The 22,099-nt window shown below is 40.0% G+C and overlaps 1 protein-coding gene across 2 annotated transcripts in view; it reads left to right on the top strand.

The window, feature by feature from the left end:
- vars2 (valyl-tRNA synthetase 2, mitochondrial) overlaps positions 1–22,099 on the top strand; it is a 63,395-nt gene that overhangs the window by 36,874 nt on the left and 4,422 nt on the right. For both annotated transcript variants that reach the window (XM_055157445.1, XM_055157446.1), the window contains exons 26-29: positions 2,725–2,949; positions 7,334–7,445; positions 17,208–17,410; positions 19,257–19,406. In XM_055157445.1, coding sequence (XP_055013420.1) covers positions 2,725–2,949; positions 7,334–7,445; positions 17,208–17,410; positions 19,257–19,406 — 690 coding nt within the window. The remainder of the gene's footprint in view (positions 1–2,724; positions 2,950–7,333; positions 7,446–17,207; positions 17,411–19,256; positions 19,407–22,099) is intronic.

The raw sequence follows: 22,099 nt of genomic DNA, 5'->3' as shown, positions 1-22,099 counted from the left end.
ATTTAGTTTTGATACTAGTCGAATTTTGTATTGATTAGTTACAGATTTATTTTTACTTTTGACAGCTCTATTCTCCAGTGGGTTTGTATGGGCTAAAAACGTGTAAGTTCCTCATGAAAAACATAACTGGAGTTGTGTTTTGTTTCATTCACACATTTTTATTTATTTTTTTAACATCTCAAAACACTCTGTTCCACCTTGTGATGTCATGCCATGTAGTAGTTTTCAAGTTAATAGCTACTTTTTACTTTAATTTCTACATTTATTTAGTAGAAATTGGCAATTCCAGGGCTGAAATCATCCAAACGATTCTAGTGAAGGTGTGTGGAGTTTAAAAACACAGTGGAGCACTTCTTGTATCACCACATGACATCACAAGGTGGACTATATGAGAGAGGAACTGCAGGGTTTGTGCGTTAAACATGTGTGAATGAAATAAAATACAACTCCAAGTCTGTTTGTGACAAAAAATATTATAACATACATCAGAAAATAGCGTAACGTGGGCCCCTTTTTAAACTGTAAACTGCGTATTTTTGAACAATGGTGCTTTGTAGCCATATTTTACCAGCCGAGCCCTTGTTTGGCTGCGCTGTAAGAACACAATGTCCTCTGTTTTGTGGATAACGTGGGCCAGATGTTGTCTATTAAACTGTTCCAGGAAGGATAAGTTCTTCTTTATTGAGTCATGGCATCAAGGTGGAAGTGAATATTTGTATTATCAGCAATATGTGACCTCAGAGTCTACAGTAACAGCGCTGCACATGCATATTTTAAAGGTGCATTGTGTAACTTTTCTGGTGGAGGGTCCATCAGATGCTTTTCTCCATGGAAATTTTTCATTCATTGCTTTGTCTGGAATGTTTTACAGTATGGTCAGGATGTCTGTTTTTTTGTTGTTGTTGTTGTTTGTTGTAGGTATTTTGAGCGATAAAACCACCTGTGACTGAATAAATGTAACGTAGAGCTGTTTAATGTCACACTGTGGAACATTCCAGGCAGAGCAACGACATCTCAACAGAAACAAGCAGATGATGTTACACAGTGCATCTTTATGTATTTGAGCAGAATGTGTCTTGCCCCAGTACAGATATATTGTAGAGACATTTTTCTTGTATATTTATTTAATTATGTTTTTGAAATTATTATTATTAGTAGTAGTAGTAGTAGTAGTAGTAGTAGTAGTAGTAGTAGTAGTAGTAGTAGTAGTAGTAGTAGTAGTAGTCGTTGTAGTAGTAGTAGTAGTAGTCGTTGTAGTAGTAGTAGTAGTAGTCGTGTAGTAGTAGTAGTAGTAGTAGTAGTAGTAGTAGTAGTAGTAGTAGTAGTAGTAGTAGTAGTAGTAGTAGTAGTAGTAGTAGTAGTAGTAGTAGTAGTAGTAGTAGTCTTTGTTGTAGTAGTTGCTGTAGTAGTTGTAGCTGCAGTTGTAGTCGTTGTAGTGGTAGTAGTAGTAGTAGTTGTTGTTGTAGTAGCTGCTGTAGTATTTGCTGTAGTAGTCATTGTAGTAGTCGTTGTAGTAGTCGTCGTTGTAGTCGTCGTTGTAGTCGTCGTTGTAGTCGTCGTTGTAGTATTTGCTGTTGTTGTAGTAGTTGTAGTTGTTGTTGTTGTTGTTGTAGTAGTTGTTGTAGTTGTATTAGTATTAGTATTAGTATTATTTATTTATTTGTCTTGTCTGCTTTAACCACAAACAGAACCTGGCAAGTAATCTGTTAAACCATTAAATAAAAGCTTGCCCAGCTTCTTTTGGGTGTCCATGTTTTTTTTTTCCAGTTTTCACATATTGGCATACATAATATAGGTTAAATGCCTGTACATACAATTGAATTCACTGAAATTGAAAGAAAAAAAATGTAAAAGCAGCTCTTGAGGTCAGAGTAGGTCAAACTGTGTTCTGTTTGTTTCTGATTAGAAAGTGTCACCAGGAAATAGATCAGGAAATGAACTGAAAGCATGTTCGTTGTTGCTCTCTTGTGTCTGAAAGTTGTGAAAATCTCTTATAAACTCATCACATTGAATAATTAGGATGCTCTGAATGCATAAAGTGAGGAAGAACTCTGGACCATTGCAAACTATTTAAAATGGACTAATTTCATGTTTTTAAGTGACATCAGAAATCAGGGACAGAGGGTTTAAACAATATTCACAGCTTCAGTGTCCCATGATCCAGATTTCAGATATTGCTATTTAAATTTTTATTATCTAAACATGAAAATTTCTACTGTCTATTCTATCTAAATATATACTTAAAAATACAGTGGCTACTAATTCACCCACAATCTAGTTTGCTTTTATATTGCATAAAAAGTGTATATTTTTAAAGGGCACATATTATGCTATTTTCTGATCTGTGTTATAGTGTAGTTTCCTCATCACAAACAGACCTGGAGTTGTGTTTTGTTTCATTCACACATGTTTAACGCACAAACCTTGTATATTTAGGCTGTTCTTCCCTCTCTTTTTTTTTTTTTTTTTACTTTTTTGTGCACAAAGCAGATGTCTCCAGAGGGAAAAATAATAATAATAATATTAATAATGAATTTAAATAAAGTTTTTGATGAGGTAACAATATTATAACAAGGCTTAAACCTCACAAGAGTCAATTTTGTGTAATATAGGACCTTTTATAAGACATTTTCCTCCTTTCCTTTCATATAAAACCAAGTACCCATAATGAATCCATCTATTTAGTTTACTATTGCTTTATTCTTCTCTGCTCTTGTGTTCCAGGAGTACATGAAGCCCCTATTGTCTCCGCACACAGAGGGCACAGAGGGACGCGTGGCCTGTAGCGTCCTGTTCCACTGCGTGTCCACATCTCTGGCCCTGATCAGTCCCTTCATGCCCTTCATCACAGAGGAGCTATGGCAGCGTCTCCAGCCTCACCAGCCTCTTCCTCCTGTTCCTCCCTCCTCCAGCCTGTGCCTGCAGCCTTACCCCTGCTCACAACAACTGGTACCACACAAGCGATACAACACATGAGCAGACCATAGCTTGCTTCCCATTTCTCTTTCCTCGCTTCTTTCTCCTTGATTCCTCTCCTCGATTCTGCGGGAAATGGGTGAGGGAGTCCTGCCCACAGAGGAGACAGAGCGAGGATCTAAACTCCTCACTCAGACCAATAAAGTTTGATTCCTTTATCTGATGTCTGCTCCTGAAGCCTCCCTCAGGTTTACTCCTTCATTCTGTGGTTTTCTTTGCAATTCCACTTAATACAACACATTTGATTGACAGCTGAAAAATGAAGAATCGACGTGAGGAATCAAGGAGAAAGAAGTGAGGAAAGCGAAATGAGATGCGGCCTTTGACAAATGCTACACTACCAGTCAAAGGTTTGGGCTCACCGTCTCATTCAGTGTTTCTTTTTTTCTTTTTTCTTACTGCTTTCTACATTTTATATACAAACAGAAGACGTGTAATATATGAAGCAAGATATATGTAATTATTTAGGAAAGAAAAAAAGTTAAACAACTTTTTCGACAAAGCAAAGTGTGGCTGTTTTGAGGATTTGGTTATAAAATATATACGCAGAATATTTAGTAGAGTTATTTTTATTTTTCTCTGTACATCTTGCCTCATATATTTATGTTTTCTGTGTGTAAATCAAATGCAGAAAGTAGTAAATATATAGAAAAGAAATAAAATTGAAATTAAATGAGAGAGTGTGTCAAAAATTTTGACTGGTAGTGTGAATAATCATTATTAAAGGTTTTTTATTACTCCTGTGTTAGCTGCTTTTAGCTGTGTTTAGAATGTTATGTCGTCAAAAAAAAAAAAGTTTTGAAGTTACTGAACTACTACCATCAGCATTTTGAACTGCTTTTGTCTACAGTACACTACACTAACCTTAAGTTGTTGCCCTTTAAAAAGTATTTTTGTTTTATTTTTTGTTCTGTTGAGAAAGTCTGCAATATCTTCTAATACGCCAAGAAGTAAAGAAGTTTCCAAAAGGTTAAAACAATTACTGTCGCTTCAAAGTTTGGCAAATCCAGGGCTGCAAACTATTCAAATGATTCTAGTGAAGGTGTATGAAGTTTAAAAACACAGAGGAGTATTATCTGTATTATTATCTAACAGAACAGAGTGTGTTCAGTTTGAGAGAAGAGCTCAGCCTAAATCTGCAGGGTTTGTGTGTTAAACATGTGTGAATGAAACAAAACCCAACTCCAGATGTGTTTATAATGAGGAAACTACATTAGAACATACAGAAAATATCGTAAGGGCATTACGGCAACATTTGATTTGAACATGTGACCTTGTGGACACAGATGCTCTTACTTTTGCTTATTTAAAACGTAAGAAAATGTAGAAACATGCATCTGGTTCATCTGTTGTAATAGCTTGCTCATATCAAATAAACAGTGTTGGGAGTAACGTGTTATAAAAGTAACAAATTACTGTAATGTGTTGCTTTTTGCTGTAACGCAGGAATGTTCGGCATTACAGGGAAAAAAAATTGTAATATTTTACTGTGTACAAATGTGAGTAACGCGCGTCACAATGCATTTCTAACCTGGATTGAAGTGGTGGGGTTTTCATTTTTCTTCATGCAAATTCACTAAAATCACCGTAGACCGTCAAGTGACCACAGGCAAAAGGACTGGAGCAGAACTCCACGCTCCACGGGGCGAACCGCAGCCGACGCCCGATTGTGCCTTGCATACACCCTGTCTGCAATGCACTTCCAAGTTCTAGTCAAAGATTAGTCCTGGTTTAGACCTGGTTTAGTTCTGGTTTAGACCTGGTTCTGCTCTGGTTCTGCTCTGGTTCTGTTCTGGCTTAGTTTGGTCTGGCTGGTTTAGTCCTGGTTTAGTCCTCGGTTCAGTCCTGGTTCAGTACTGGTTTAGTCCTGGTTTATTCCTGTTTCAGTTCTGTTTTAGTCCTGGTTCAGTCCAGGTTCAGCTCTGGTTCAGTTTTGGTTTAGTTCTGGTTTAATCCTTGTTCAGTCCATATAAAGCGCAAAAGTTCAGCATCTTTGCAGTTATTTTGGTGAGAGTAACTTAAAAGTGCTGCAATAGTGTAATGTTTTACATTTTAAACACAGTAATATTGTAATGTAACAAATTACTTTGAAATGGCAGAAACAAGTCACAAATAACACATTACAATTTTAAAGTAACTAAAGTAAATAGATAAATAAATAAATCTTACATCGTGCTTTTTCTAGGCTCCCAAATCATGTGTCCTACCCAACTCCAGTCTTTAGGTTTGGGGTTAGTCCACTTCTTTATACAGTCTATGTCTACAAGGTTTACCCCACCTGAGGCCCAAAGCAGCACTGCATTTCAGTCACTTATATCAGTGACCGAAACAACACAACAAAAGGCACAGTTTCTAGGCTTTTTTTCCTGATACAAAAGCAGATGTTCCCACGGTGGAGCTAAAAGAGCGTGTCCTTTTGTGGTGCTCTGGTAAAGAGGTCAGCCGACAGGTGCGGCCTCAGAGCGTGTGCGTGTCAGATGAGCTCCAGATAACACACTGCAATTTATCACAATGTTTCCCACCAACAAAATGCCATGGAAAGTGCCTGCATACTTTCAAAATAATCTGCTTTATATACTACAAGACTTCATGTTTCATATACCGTATTTTCTGCACTGTAGAGCGCACTTAAAAGCCTTTAATTTCATCAGAAAATGACTGCGTGCCTTATAATCCAGAGCGCCTTATATATGAATTTATTGGGGGGTCCGGTCAAGTGGTAACGGAGGGAAACGGGCAGATTTTTTACATTCAAATAGCTCTTATTCAGAAACTCGAGGGACTATTGAAACAAGTTAGGTATCAGAATGTAGGAAAGAGTTAACACTCCAACAGGGTAAAGTTAAACCTGTGATTTTCTTTCAAGTTGTTGATAAAAAATTTAAAAACTCATGTCGGTAACGGAGGGAATGAAATATGCAGCACTTTTTGGGCAATAAATCCAAACAGTGATAACTCTTGGTTCTCACTTACATATCCTTAACAAACTGGTTTGAATATTTGCTTCATATAGTTTTCTACCATATGGTACAAGATTAGGTTGAAAAACCTCTTACTTTTTGAGTCATGAGATTTTTTATTAAGAAAAAAGGTCATGGTAACGGAGGGAAAATTGTGCAAACTAGTAGAAGGTGCATGATTTTGTATAATTTGTCAGCTTTTTTCTTCCGAATACTTTAATATTACTTCAAAATGAAAGGAAACTATTTCTATAAAATATGTCAGTCCTTCCAAGCAAATTTTTATCATTTTAAATAAAAATAAAAAAAATAATGTACCTTCATCAACAGTTCAAAGATCGAATAACACAAGATATGATGAAATACATCAATTTATTTACATGATTTGCAGGTCTTTGAAATTTGGGAAATCATTTTTGTTCCTTGTTGCATACATGGTCTGTTTAAAACGTATGTAACTTTAGAACCAAAAATGGTACAGAAAAAAGGTCAACAGTTTCATAAACTAGAGTACATATGTATCTGTTCAGTACATTTTTATATACTTGAATTTTTGGCCTTGCTGTTTACTTTTGCTTGACCAGGCCCGGGGTGTCTTATTACGACTTTAGTAAACTACAAAGCCGCACCACTTGCAGCATTACGGCTCCCGTAGTCAGGAGCATCAGGAGTAATACATACTGTGATTTCATTTAATATCAAAATGCACCTGTCAAGAGACACGCTCACAACACCCACTTTAAACTCAAGGCTGTTATAAAGTGAAAGTGCGAGCTGCGTGGGAGCAGTGGATGAGTGAAGGCGAAAACACAATATCAAGCCCACGATATCGATACTGTATCATCACATTCAACGATACGATATATATCGATATTTCAATATTTTTGCACAGCCGTAATAACAGCCCGAAACTTATCAGGTCAGCTCTATCTCTAATAAATGTATAAATGTGTAACCTGTAAAAGTTAAAGGTACATTGTGTAACTTTTCTGATGGATATGTCATTGCTCTGCCTAGAATGTTCCACAGTGTTACATTAAACAGCTCTACTTTACATTTATTCAATTACAGGTGCTTTTAAAGCTCAAAAACTCCTAGAAAAACAAACATTCTGATTGTGAGCGGGGTCGCCTTTCCACAGATCTGGCCTGTAACTTGGTCTGGTTTGGTCTCCATGGAGATAGAAAGGTTTAATACCACACTGTGAAACTTTCCAGACAAAACAAGAACCCTCCACCAGTAAAGTTTTAACTCTTTTTACCTCTTTTAAATCAGTTTTACTGTTTTATTTTTCTGACCCCAGTGACTTTTCTCTTCCTCCATTGCTTTGTTTTTGCCCGATGTTTCCACGTGTTTTGCTGATGCGCTGTGTCTGTATCTGGTCTGCTTCCTGACAGGCGCCCTGGTACTTCCCTGATGAGGAGAGGGACTTCCTGTTCGTGCAGGAAGTGGTGAGGGTGGCCCGGTCATTGCGAGCTCAGAGCGGACTCACCAAAGAGAGACCTGAAAGTGAGTCCAGATCATTGCATGTTTTTTTGTTTTTTTTCTTTACCACAGAAGGCTTTTTTCTTTTACATATTACAGAGAGCAGCTGTCTCCTTCTCAGTCCAGTTTGGTTTGGTTTTCATTCACAAAAAGTCGCATCATATCTTTTAACACAGATATACAGACCCTTTAAAATCAGAATCAGAGCGTTCAAAATTCTGCAATAGAGACAAGTGGAGGCAAAGTGAAGCAGACATAATATAGTTTCAATGATTACTTGACCAGAAGACCTAAATGATGATGACTTAATGACATTATAACAAAAAATAGACACAATTTTGAAGTTTTAGGGTACAAATATTGTACTTCATTTGCTTCTCTGTTAAGAAGGATGGAAAAAATACAGTTTTCTAATCTCAACATTGTATTTGAGCTTCACAAAATGTATAATATATGATGAAATGTGTAAAATATCTATAGATTAAGTGATGAACTATAGTCGGCTCAACTTTAAACCTTAAAATCTGGACCTTTCCTTCGTCAAAAATGCTTAGTCTTTACTGTGTGATTAACATTAGTTATCACAAAGCTGGTTAGTTTTGACATTTTTTTAAAGGTCTAGGGTAAAAATGAAGTTACTTCCAGATCCAGAGCAGACTTAAAGGTTTATTGTGTATCTGTAACTTTTCTGTTGGAGGGACCATCAAATGCTTTTCTCCATAGAGATGTTTGTCTCTGTCTGGAATGTTTCACAGTATTAAACCTTTCTAAGTTACAGGTCAGATCTGTGGAGAGGTGACCCCACTCACAGTCAGATTGCTTGTTTTTCTAGGGATTTTGAGCTATAAAACCATCTTGTTATGACCCAGCTCGGTGGAGTCAGGGAAGTAACAGAATAACCAAGATGGAAAATGGAATAAATTAAATAATGTTTAATCAACAGGGATGTAAAAGGTAAATTAAAAAAACAGACTAAAATATATACAGAAAATAACCTAAACTAAGAAACAAAAACAGGATTAACATACAACAAGTTTTGTGCCACAAAACGGATCACGCAGGCTTACACAAAAACGAGTGGTTAAACTCCGGGACAAACACAAAACTAAAACACAAGTGCCTGTTATGTCCCCTTTGCTAGGGGAGAAAGGGAAGTAACAATAAAACCAGGATGTTTAAGGTTTAACTAAAAATTGTGCATTAATTATTTACAGTGTAAGAAAAGGGGAAAAAAAAGCACAGAAATGTGGGGAGAAAATAAAAAGGATTTAAACAAAATAATCTACTAAACTAAGGAGCCCTAACTAAGTACAACGCAACAAAATCTAACTAAAGTTCCACTGCGAAAACAAGGTGTCTCAATGCAATCAACAGAGGCAACAGTCTAGCATTATAACGAAAAACAAAATGAGACAACCAAAAATCAATCAAACAAAAGGGCGAGCTGGCCGCAGGGATCCAGCCGCCCCGAGCAGGTGGAAGACTGTCCTTTTATACCCCGCGCTCCCACAGGTGGCATCTGCGAATTGGTGGGAGCGGAAGGGTGACCGGCCAAACCTCGACGCGATTCGACACCCAGCCTCCGTCCGGCGTCTGGTGCTACCGCGCTCCAGGTCCAGGGCTCGCGGACCGATCGCATCACACACACAAAAGCAAATGGAGAAGAACGGGAGCACACTAAACAAATCCCAAAGAGCCGGAGTCCGTAACAGTGCCCCAAAGTAAAACCACATAAACCCACAAACTAGAGTCAAGTGATAAATTGAAAAAGGCACAAAACAGAACTAAACTAAACAAGTTTCTCAACAAAACAACAAAAGTCAGTCTGACACGAAAGACACACAAAAGCCCCGAGTAGGTGCTGGAAATTTCCTTAAATAGGGGGAGGAGGCTGCAGGTGAGGCACGATTGGCCAGGTGTAAAAATACTCCACCAATCACGGACAAGGGCTCCCACAGCAGAATTCAGGACAGTCAGGAAAATAATTTAAAGCACACAAAACAAATTAGAACTGAAGGTTTAGGGTCATAACACATCTGTAACTGAATAACTGTAAAGTAGAGCTGTTTAATATCACACTGTGGAACTTTTCTCGCAGAGCTATGACGTATCCATAGAAACAAGCAGGCGACGGACCCTCAAACCGAAAAGTTACGCAGTGCGCCTTTAAGTGAGCGGGTCTGTTTTGGAGGGAGACACAAAACGATGACGAATGTTGACCCAAAGCCCGAAGTCCATATTTTGTTAACCTTTTCACTTTATGGATCGATACAAATCCTCTGAAATGAGAAAAGAATCGATGCCCAAAGCAAATGCCAAACACACGCGTCCGCCACCTCCACGAAGAGCTACAGGTCCCGAGAAAAACGACAGAATACTAATGGTTATAGAGAGGAGGGAGAGAGGAAGATGGAGAGATCGGAGAGGGAGATAGGGAGACAGAAATAATAAGAAAATGGGGCGAAGGATGATGGAGAGAGGACAAGAGGGGTACAAAGAGGAAGAAGGGTAGGGAGGAAGAGAGGGAGAGGAGGATGGGGAGGGAAAAATAAGAAAATGATGGAGGAAAAAGAGCTGGGGGAGAGGTAGAAAGAGGAAGAAGGGGGAGAGAGGGGGAGAAAGAAAGAGAGCAGGAGAGGGTGAGAGAGGGGGAGAGGAAGATGGAGAGACAGGAGAGGGAGATGGGAAGACAGAAATAAGAAAAGGGGAAGAGGATGATGAGATGAGGACGAGAGAGGTACAAAGATGGAAAGAGGGCAAGAGAGGAAAGAGAGATGGGGGAGAAGTAGAAAGAGGAAGAAGGGGAGGAAGAGAGAGAGGGTGAGAGAAAGGTGGGGAAATTGAGGGGATTAGAGATGAAAGAAGAAGGAGATAGAGGAAGGATGAAAGAAGGGAGATAAAGAAGGAGGAGAGAGGAAAAGAGACATGAGGGAGAAGTAGAAAGAGGGAGAAGGGGAGGGAGGAAGAGAGAGCAGGAGAGGGGGAGAGGAAGGAGGGAAGAGGGGTGGAGAGAGAGGGGGGTGAGAGATGGAAAAAGAAGGGAGAAGAAATAAGAGAATAGGAGAAGGAGATAGGGAAGAGAGGAGGAGAGAGGAAAGAGAGTGAGGGGAGGAGGGAGAGGGAGAGAAAGGAAAGGGATGGGGGAGAGGTAGAAAGAGGGAGAAGGGGAGAGAGAGAGGAATGAAGAGAGGAGGAGAGAGGGCAAGGAGAGAGAGAATGAGGTGAGAGATGGAAAATGAAGGGAGATGAAAGAGGAGAAAGAGATAGGGAAGACAGAGGGAGCGGAGGAAAGAGATGCCGAAGGAGTGATGGGAGGAGGGAGAGAGAGAGAGTGAGAGAGAAAAGAGAGACATGGGGGAGAAGTAGAAAGAGGGAGAAGGGGAGGGAGGAGAAGAGAGAGCAGGAGAGGGGGAGAGGAAGGTGGGAAGAGGGGTGGAGAGAGAGAGTGGGGTGAGAGATGGAAAAAGAAGGGAGATAAAGAAATAGGAGAAGGAGATAGGGGAGAGAGGAGGAGAGAGGAAGAGAAAGTGAGGGGAGGAGGGAGAGAGAGGAAAGAGATGGGGGAGAGGTAGAAAGAGGGAGAGAGAGGAGAGAGAGCGTGAGGTGAGAGATGGAAAAAGAAGAAAGAGGAGAAGGAGATAGGGGAGAGAGGGAGAGGAGAAGAGAGATGCAAAAAGAGCGATGGGAGGAGGGAGGGAGAAAAAATGAGAGAGGAAAAAGAGAGATGGAGGAGAGGTAGAAAGGGAGAGAGGAAAGAAAGGAGAGAGAGGAGGAGAGAGAGAGTGGGGTGAGAGATTTAGAAAGAAGGGAGATAGAGGAGGGAATGAAAGAAGGGAGATAAAGAAAGAGGAGAAGGAGATAGGGGAGTGTGGGAGAGGAGGAGAGAGATGCAGAAAGAGTGATGGGAGGAGGGAGAGAGAGAGCAGGAGATGGGGAGAGAGCGTGACGTGAGAGATGGGAAAAAGAAGGAAGATGAAGAAAGAGGAGAAGGAGATAGGGGAGAGAGGGAGAGGAGAAGAGAGATGCAGAGCAGAAAGAGCGATGGGAGGAGGGAGGGAGAAAAGATGAGAGGAAAAAGAGATGGAGGAGAGGTAGAAAGAGGGAGAAGGGGAGAGAGAGAGCGAGCAGGAGATGAGGAGAGGAAGATGGAGAGAGGAGGAGAGAGAGTGAGGTGAGAGATGGAGAAAGAAAGGAGATAGAGGAGGGAATGAAAAAGGAGGAGAAAAGAAGAGGACGAGAGAGATGCAGAAAGAGTGATAGGAGGAGGTAGAGAGAAAAAAGGACAGGGCGAGAGATGGAGAAAGGTCACAGACTGTATAAAGAAGTAGAATAAAGGAGTTTGATGTCACCCACAGCATTCGGCTCCAGTCAAATGAAGCTCATCGAGGCTGCAGTTACAGGGTTATATGGGTAAAGGCTCTTCTCGCCCACCCCACTGGTTTGGCAGGGAGCAGGAGCTTATTATTTGACACCCGTCTCTTTCTATCTTTTTTACTACTTATTTAGAATTTATTATTACCATTCATATTTTTTACTCTTTGTTATTATATTATATTGTGATGTATGAGCTCCTGCGTCCAAATAATTTTCCATGTGGATCAATAAAGTTTGTCTAAGTAATAATAATAATAATGCATCAGTTTTATATAGCACTTTTCTGGACCCTCTAAGACGCTTTACAGAGCAATATTCATTCACTCCACACTCACTGAGTCAGTAATCCTGCATTTTATTGAATGTCGGTAGTGGATAAATCCGAGTCACTTCTCCCGACATCCGTTTTAAATGCGTTCCATTGCAACAGTTGGGGAAAATATGGACGCGCGAGCAGTGGCGGAGTTGGCAATTCAGGGGCGAACTTGAGTTTGGGGCCCTCAGTATAATGCACCGTTTTTCTGTTTTGTTGTGTTTTTTTAATACTGTATTTTCCGAGCTATTAGACGTGCTCTTAAGCCTCCAACCCGCATCAAAAAACAGTTGCGCGACCACACAATCCAGAGCGTCCCATACACGAATCCACTCGGGTGTCCCAGCACGACTTCAGTAAACTACAAAGCTGCAAAACACGCAAAACACACACGGAGCAGACAGCGACCTTGCAACGAAAAACACCAGCAGACACACTCATCACTCCACGCCGACGAGGAACGGAACGGAGGAAAGAACCGAAAAAGCGAGCGCAATGTGCCACTTCTAGACACGACTGAACAAATGAGTCACTGCGAACACGCCGACAATCCGTTGGTCCCAGACAGCACCTCCCTACACGCCACAACTGAACAAAGCCCAGAGTCACCGTGAACGAACAAACAAACAAAACCACTCACCCATCACACTGTTGTGTTTCCCACGCAGTTTATTTGTGAAAAAAGTTCAAAAATAGACCATTCAATGACAGTGCGTCTTAAAATCCAGAGCGCCTAATAGTGCGGAAAATACGGTATATTTATTGTCTGTTTTTGCCCAGTGTTCTTGAGACATGCACATCTGTTTATTTGAATTTTGGTGGATTGAAAACTTTTCTTATTATTTCGGTCGTCTACTAGAAAACCAGAACTGAAAGTAGTTTTATTTTTTTGCTAGTACAATTACATTTTTTATTTATATCCATTATATATGATTATTATTATTTTTCTTGATTATTGTTTAAAAGTAAACTACTCTGGTCATATTGATCAAATTGGTCTGAGGCCTCAGCCATTAGTGGCACTGAGGGCAAATGTTTGGGGGCCCCTCCAGTAGGAGTGTGCAAAAATATCTGAATATCGATATATCGTATCGTTTAATGTGATGATACAGTATCGATATCATGGGCTGCTGTATCGATATATCACCAAGAGTATTTTTAGGTGTGTTTTACTAAATTATTTTGTTACAGAGCTACAGTTTTGTTGCTTGTGGAGTCAAAGGAAACTCATTTATGCAACACATTTGACATTTTCACTGTTTTGATGATTAAAATGTTTGTGTTTCATATGAACTTTGTGGTTTAACAAAGACTTTTAGTATCACAGCCATGATTTAGCCTTTATTTTTTATTGAACCATATCGAATCGATTTGAAATATAGCGCATCGAATCGAAAGTGCACTGTATCGAGATATATATCGTATCATGGCCTGTGTATCGAGGTATGTATTGTATCGGCAACTTCTTAACGATACCCAGCCCTACCCTCCAGGTTTTGGGGCCCTAGGCAACCACCTGTTTTTGCCTAATGGTGGCCTATGCACCCTAGAAGGTTTAATGTAACATCAGGTTTTGCTGGTTCCTCAAATATGACAGTTTGACTATTACATGTTCAGAAAAAAACTTGTGTTACTGTCAAATGATGTGAAAAAGTCTAACTGTCACTACAGAGTTTTTAGAAGACACTTTCTCTACACAGACACAACTTAACATCAAAATGACAAAAAGACAGTTCTCCCCGTTTACTGTGTGCGTCGACATTTTCGCTGTGACGTAAATCCAACCTACTCTGTGCCGAAGTAGCTCGAGGTTTGTATTTCAGAAATCCGATTTGTTTGGCTGTTCCGTTGCACTTTCTCGAGGTTGAGGTCAGTTTTCCCCGAGTCCTGAGAACAATAGAATGCAGCATAGGTCTAAGTCTAAGCTTTGCAACGCTGTCAACCAAACCTGAGTGATCTCTGAAATAGAAAAAATAATGTTCATATCTTCATTTAGGGTCAAAATAGAGAAATAAAAATGCGAAGATCATGTAGAAGAGGTTAATACGAACATTTTAAGATCTAAATGTCGAGCCTGACAGCAGCAGTTACAGAGAGAAGAGCGATGGTTTTTAATACAGAGTGAATGGATCCAGTCGATGGAGCCAGAAGTGCGCCCATCCTCACTTCCTATTTGGAATCGTGGCGACTAGCGGGTTAGCTATGTCCATTTACATTTACATTGTCTATAAGAAGGGAGAAAGGAGAGGGAGACTGAGAGAGGAGTGTCAGAGATGTATGAGTATGAGAGGGAGAGGAACAGAGCGGAGAGAAGACGAGCACGTCCCTTTTATGGCAGTCTGTTGGTTTTTATTAGACCCACCTGCATCATAAAAAACGATTGAACTTCTCCAGGCCGTCACAGCTCTGGTTAGAGAACTGCGACGATGGGCCTTTAAAATGAACGCCGTGTGGAAGTGGAATAAAAGATTCGAAAAGTCCATGATGACCTCCCAACAGTACACCAACAACTAGTGAAAAAGATTGAAGCGGAATTATTCTACAAAACCCACTTCTCAGAGCTTTTGTTATAGTTTTTATAGTTGTTTGCCTTCACCATTTCCTCATGTTTGTCTTTTCAAGATGCCGTTTTGCCGATCAACCCGTGTTTTCTAGCCTGATTCATCAGCCGGTTTCACTTCGTGGAAATTTGAATTTGTTTGCTTGCTTTTTTTATTTAACCAATCGCTGCTATTTGGTTGTGACGTATGTAATGCGCAGTTAACAGGACTAACTGGTATATTAAGCTTTTCCCAAATCCCATATGAAGAAGCACAATAACATCTTTCCCCTTGATAAAATTCACCAAACATTCTCTTTTTTCCTGCTTTAAATCCTCGATCTCGAGAATCGTTGCCGACACAGAATGTCTGTCTCTTCTCTGATTGGCTGGTGCCCGAACTTGCACTTCCGGGTTCTTGCAAAGCATCTAGTGTATTTTGATTTCTGACCTAGTCGCTGGAGAGAAATTAAATTGAGCAGAGGCACTTGGTGGTGCCAGCCTGGCTACCTGTTTTCACCACAACCAGCAAACGCCGACTGCTGTGTACTTACTGTAGTAGAAGTTTTCAACTTGTCCAAGACAGAGTGGAAGCAAAAGGCTGGAGACCAACTGGATGTCTTAAGCAGGAGAAGTTTATTTACCATCTACAGGCTCTATTCACGCTTACGGCACAAACCAGGAAGACTTTTGGAAACATGCAATGACAACTTCCTTGATCAAATCTAGGAAAAATGAGAAAATGTCCCAGTTTTCTTCATCTCCATGTCATTGTTCCCTTATGTTCAGCTAATCAACAATTCCAACCATATCTCAGTATTCATCATTTCCCCATTGACACACAACTCTGAGCACACTGGGTACATGTGATTAGAAGAGATTAGGTGCCAAATTCAAGATACATGCAGTCTTCATTTTACCGTAGTTGCCATTTACTTCAGTGGGTTTGTGATTGGGGGGGGGCTTGAAAAGTATAGTATGATTTCAAAAGTGAACATTGTATGATCTTTGAGTGTTCAAGCTCCTTGACTAAGCTTCCAGAAGAGGTTTATAAAGCAAGTGTGGTGAGACTCTGAAGGACAGTAGGCACCAGTCAGACAGAAATATGCCACTATTTAGATAATGGTATGTCATTGGTATGTCAAGGGAAGCTGATTGTGTTACTATTATCTCCTGTGAGTTGATGTTAAACTGACAAAGGTATGTGAATGATAAATTACTTAAATTCTCTTACACTTACTTCATTCTTCATTCAGGAGTGACGGACACAGAGGCGTTGGATACAAACTTGGGAAATGGCGAAAATATTGATGCAACTTTATTACTCATCTTTCGTAAAGTGGTAAATTTCAAGTGCAGCTTCTCATCCACAATCCAGTTTGAGGCGTTCTTTAAAAGTAAAAAGGTGGAAGTAGTTCCTCACGTGTCTGTTTACATCCACACAGCGCACGGATCGAGGTGAAGCTGCAGATTCTCTATAGTGACTCTACTTCCTGTGGACTTGATCTCCAATCTTTTATGCTTAAAAAATCTTGTATCTGAAGTGTTGCACCATATTTCACAAATAATAACAGCATAGTTTTGCTTGTATCTAAACTAGAAATGCAGAGCTCTGATCTTTTGAACACTTAAGAGTCTCAGAGCGAGTGGTTTTACTGTAGACAGGAAACAGGAGACATGATTGCGCTCACAGCTTTATATCCTGTGGTCCTAAGACAGATCCCGCTGCAGTCTTTGCGATCGGTGATTTTAAGTCTCATAAGATTCTCCTTGTGTCTGTGGTGTGCGCTTTTTGTTGCGTTTAAGACCAAAAGATCCTGTAGTGTGTGGCGGGCTTTAGAGAAATAAAAAGCACTTCTAAACTCATCATGGTGAGTAATTAGGAGCTCTGTATACAAAAGGTGAGTGAGGAATAACCTTGGACCACTGCGCATAAACTTTGAGGTCACTGTGGTTTTCCCATACAGCGATGCCTTGAGCTTTGTGACCTTTGCCGACTATTGATTTTTTTGTTTATAAATGTTTGACTGCGCTCATCCAACCTTTCGCACTGACGGGGAAGATGGAACTAAAATAGACTTAAACTAAGCAAGAACTGACCGTAAAAATACAAGTTGTTTATACCTGACTAAACCAGTTTGAGATTCTGAATTAGTTCTCAATCAGTACTAACCAGTTAGCAAACAGAGGACTTATTTTGACCTGAAGAGCTGCTTATATGATATATTTGTACTTGGGGAAAAAATCTGGTTAAATAAGTATAGTACTAAACTAGATCTAACTCATGACCACATGTCAGGACTGTCTGCTTTGTTTAAACCACGACAAAATGTCTCATAAAAGAAAAATACAGGTCAGGTTCATGAAATTTTAAATGAAAATCTTCAATTTCTTAAACTGAATAGAAAACACCAGATTTTTGTTTCGTATGTAAACACTGGTACTTTCTGTGTTTAATTTAAGTGGTACAGTCACTGAGAATCAAAAGCGTGAGTCCACACAGGGTGTAAAATCAATAGTTTCAGTTCTCTGACGGTGTTCGTGGTGCTGTGTGTTGCAGTGTGGGTGGAGTGTTCCTCATCACAGGCTCAGATCATCCAGGACTACAGCGCTGCCCTCAAAACCCTGGGTCGAGTGTCCAGTGTCCGGCTCCTCTGTCCCCCCACACAGAGAGAAGACCTCGGCCCGTCCTCCTCTGGTCCTCCTAAAGGCTGTGTGGTGGGAGTGGTCGACCACACCTGCAAACTGCACCTGGAGGTCAAGGTACGAGTGTGATATGGAAGTGATATTATATGGATACATGTTATGCAAAACTGCTACTACTCCTATTTCTATGAGAAGGTAGCAAACCCACTACTGAAAAGTTACACATTGCACCTTTAAATATGTAAACTAAGGCCTAATTATTCACATTTTAATCATCATTTAATTATACACAATCACAAAAGCTGTATAATCAAATAAAAGTATATTAATTAGATTAATTAAATTATTTTCTGAATAATAAGCCCGAGTTCTGCCCCTTTCAGCCCGATCGAAGCAAAACATGTCTAGTATGTGATGATTCTGCAAGTTTCCTTTTATACTTTTTGCTTGAGTTTCAGAGTTCTAAGTTTCAATTTTTTAAATTATTTTATTTATTTATCCCCCTAAATTAGTATGTTGTTATGTCCACTGTCTTCCTTGTGCTCCGTTCAGACCGCTGCTTCAAAAAATGCCCTGGACGCCTCTGTTTGGACACCTTTGCATTTGAGTTCAGACGTCTCCAACACGCGTCTTCAACGCCGTGGACGAACAGGAGAAAAATGCTTGACGCGCCTCCAGGGCATCTTCTGCGGTCTGCGAGGGCCTTGTTTTCCCGGTTGAGAGTGACTTTATTGTATTTATTACATAAAACGCATCAGCGGAGGCGATCAGCAATGGTGGCAACGTTGTATATATTTATACTCCACTAATGACACTGGGTTAGACCTGGTTAAGTCCTGTCTTAGTCCTTGTACTCTTGGCAACCGCCGAGCTGATTGCCAAGACTACACCAGGACTGGACCAGGACTAAACCAGGTCCAGTCTTGGTCCAGTCCTGGTTCAGTCTTGGCAATCAGCTCGGCAGTAGCAGCCAGTAGCAGCGTGTATATATTTATAATCCATTAATGACATGGTGTGGAGTTTCTTGTTCTGGTGTTTGTGGGCCTTGGGTCTTTCCCTTTCTTCTCTAAAGTTGCTATGTCACTGGATAGTCGTCCCTGATCGTTTGATGCAGTGCGTCCTACACCAGAAGTTCACCATTTTCAACTTCTGACACTAACGCCTTGGACACTTGTCCAGAGCATTGATGCCGAAAAGCTCAAGACGTGCCACGTTGATGCCAGATTCGTGCTGCTCTGACGCCTGAAGACATGCCATAAAAACGCTGACAGCTTTAAATCTGTTCATTTTAGTGTCATTTATGGTTATCTTCTATATTAGCATTAATGAGATGTTTCTGGCGACCTTGTATGAATTATTCAAAACATTCAAACACTGTAGAGCAGAAACCTTGGTATTTTCATCTCTGTACAAAGATGAAAAATTCAAGGAAAAGTCCATTAGCTCGTATTCATTATTCATTACTCTAAGTGACCTGCTTTTGTCCAACGTGTTCTCAGACATGTATTTTCTTTCACATGCCAAACAGAGCCGTCCTACACGAGTCTGAAACTGACAGAAGTGAGATGAACACGTGGAACTCTCGTTATTCAAGGTCTCTTTTCAATCTGAGACGTGGACGCGTTCAAGTGGAGACTTTATGCAGATTGGTTGAAAGGTCAAAACAAGAGTTGACAAGAGTTTCATTGTAAAGTCAATTGGAACCAGAGTCGATAGAGCTGCAAACGTGCCTATGCTCACTTTTAATTTGGAACATGGCAGCTAGCTATGTCCATTTATATTACAGTTTGTGATACATTTGACTCATTCACTGTCACCATGTTTAAGAAAGACTTTAAAAACACCTTTTATTAACTTTCTTATTTCTTTTGTTTGTCTGTTTGTCTTTGAGTATCTTGAAATATAATTGTTATGTGTTACAAGAGTCTTTAGTACCACTCTATGTTCTGATTTCCTTTTCCAGATTGGAGTAAATGTGGACAAGCAGATGGCTGAACTGTCCCAGCGTAGAGACAGGCTCAGACCCAAACTAGAGCAGCTCCTCAGCAGAGTCCAGGCCCAGGAACACCACAACAAAGTTTCCCCACACGTCAGAGAAGCGCTCGCCAGAAAGGTAAGGCCGTGTTAGATGAGTATAGTGTATTTTTGTGGAATTTTGGATCCCCTGCGTAGTCTTGGCAAGAACACCTCCGGTTCTTTGTTGACATTTCTCTGTGGTTAGCTCTGGCACCATCTATTACAGAATTTGTCCTTCTTTTTTTCCCATTTTTCATTTTATTTTTCTTTGATGCATTTACACCTTATAGCATAATTCATCAGAGCTTTCACTTCGTGGAAACTGTCTGACCTCGCAGCGGATTCATTCGCTTGACAGTAGGCAGGTTCAACCAATTTGGTCAAATGCGCCGGAATGCTCACAAGTAATTGACAAAGTCTACAATCATGCAAATCTACTGATTCCGAACCTACTGGAGAGAAATGAATTTGAGCGGAGGCACTAGGTGGCGCCAGATTGGCTATCTTTACAAGAACCTTGGTGTGCGTTTTCTGTTTCATTTGACCCATCCTGACATGTACCAATGCTGAAAAACAATCGCACAGATAAGGTCAGAACCAGCCTTGGCCAATTGATAACCTCGGAATCGACACAAGACCTCACGGCAAAGTCTGAGACACCACTGCCATCCCGTATCAAAGATCACACCCAACTGCCACCGAGAAGCACCGGGACTGCCATTGAACCCTTTCCTCAAGCCCCAAGACTGAGCTCAGGATCTCAGCACCCCGAATTTGTCCTATTTTACATTATCAGTCTCAGTGGGTCCGTTGTGCTCTTCTCATTTGATCTTGGTCAGCTCGTCTCCACACTGTCCTTCTTAGCTCCCACTTAAACCTCTTTGAGCGGAAGTATAGTCAAGCGTGAATAGCCGATAATAAAAGTGTTGAATATTCAAGTCTCTGGAACGGACTGATTGTGAATAAACCAGCCTCAGACGTTCAGAGTCTCCTGCCTCTCTTTATAACTCTAGAGCTCATTAGGACAACACTTATTTTCCCTATGAATGCATTAGACTAAAGCCGTATTCGCACGGGATTAGTATTACCTGTGGACCTTTGGTGATTTCTAATTATTGCGGAGGATGCTTGAGATCATAATTCCATGCAAATGCGCCATGTCTGTAAAGTAAAAATCCCGCCGCAAATTACCTACTATAATTTGATCAGCTAATTAGTGCGGTTGTAAAATCAGATTTTTTCCAGCCAAGACAAATGGCCAAAATTAAGCCTATTTTGTCAACGCAACACTTCGACACGGTCATGCATGCATTTGCGACGACTAGATTGGACTATTGCAATGCACTTTATGTTGGTATCAGGCAAAATGCTCTTTGCCGTTTGCAACAGGTCCAAAACTCAGCGGCTCGACTTTTAACTGGAACCCGGAAACACAAGAGCATCTCACCTATTTTAGCCTTTCTCTATTGGCTCCCAGTGTCTTTTAGAGTCGATTTTAAAATTCTTTATGTACTTTTAAGTTTTTGCACGGTTTAGAGCCACCCTTACGCACCGTCTCGCACTCTCGGGTCTGCAGATCAGCTCCAGCTCGCAGTCCCAAAAACTAAACGTAAGCTTTTCTGTTGCTGCCCCGCGGCTCTGGAATCAGTTGGCATTAGGGCTGGGTATCAGTAAGAAGTTGCTGATACGATACATACTTCAATACAAAGACCACAATATGTTACATATCTCGATATAGTGTGCTTTCGATTCAATATGATTCGATACAATATATTTCAAATCGATTTGATACGGTTCAGTCAAAAATAAAAGCTAAATCATGGCTGTGACACTAAAAGTCTTTGTTAAACCACTTCTTCTTGTGCAAAGTTCATATGAAATACAAACAGTTTAATCCTCAAAACAGTGAAAATGTCAAATGTGTTGCATAAACGAGTTTCCTTCCTCTAAACAAACAACAAAACTGTAGCTCTGTAACAAAATAATTTAGTAAAATACCCCAAAAAATGCTCTTGGCAAGATATCGGTATTTTTATATTTCGGTATTTTTGCACACCCCTAGTTGCCAGTAGAGATTAGACAGGCCCAGTCTGCAAAGCGCACTTTTTTCACTGGCTTTTAAGAAGTAACATGTACATTTCTTGTTGTTGAGTATCTTACTATTTTCTATGTTTTTACAAGTTGTATTGTGTTTGTGCTGTGTATTGTCTTGTACTGCGGTTGTCCTTGTCTCTCCTGTGTTTATGTACAACACTTTGGCCAGCTGTAAAGTTTTTAGTTTTTTTGTTTATATTTTTTTTAAGGAATCACAATATACTCATACAAGATTTACAAATCACAATTATTTTTCCTTTTATATTTTTCTTATTTTCAAAAGGAAAACACCATCTTAATAATAAATACCAAATCTAAATATTATCAAAAATGAAGCAAAGGCAAACAATCAAAAGATAATAATAATTATGATGGTGAAAATTAAAAAATAAAATTTTAAAAAATTTATTTTATTTTTTTTTTTTAAAGGTAAAGAGAGAGAGGAAGAGAGAGAGAAAAGAAGACAGTAGGGTGGGGGAGGATCAGCTTATTAGTCTAAAGGCAGAATTTTTAAAGATTTGCAGTTTTCCATAAACAAACCCCATGTCTGTTCAAAACTTTCTTCATTGCCCTTGGTTGCAGTACTAATCTTTTCTAATTTAAGAAATCCTAAGACATCACGAAACCACTGAGATATTAAAGGAACTGCAGCAGATTTCCAGAGAAGCAAAATATTACGTCGGGCTACGAGTGAAG

The sequence above is a fragment of the Boleophthalmus pectinirostris genome, unplaced genomic scaffold (assembly GCF_026225935.1).
Source record: "Boleophthalmus pectinirostris isolate CB_2022bp ecotype Guang Dong unplaced genomic scaffold, ASM2622593v1 HiC_scaffold_21, whole genome shotgun sequence".
Taxonomy (NCBI): Eukaryota; Metazoa; Chordata; class Actinopteri; order Gobiiformes; family Gobiidae; genus Boleophthalmus; species Boleophthalmus pectinirostris.
This window is presented reverse-complemented; position numbering and strand designations above follow the sequence as displayed.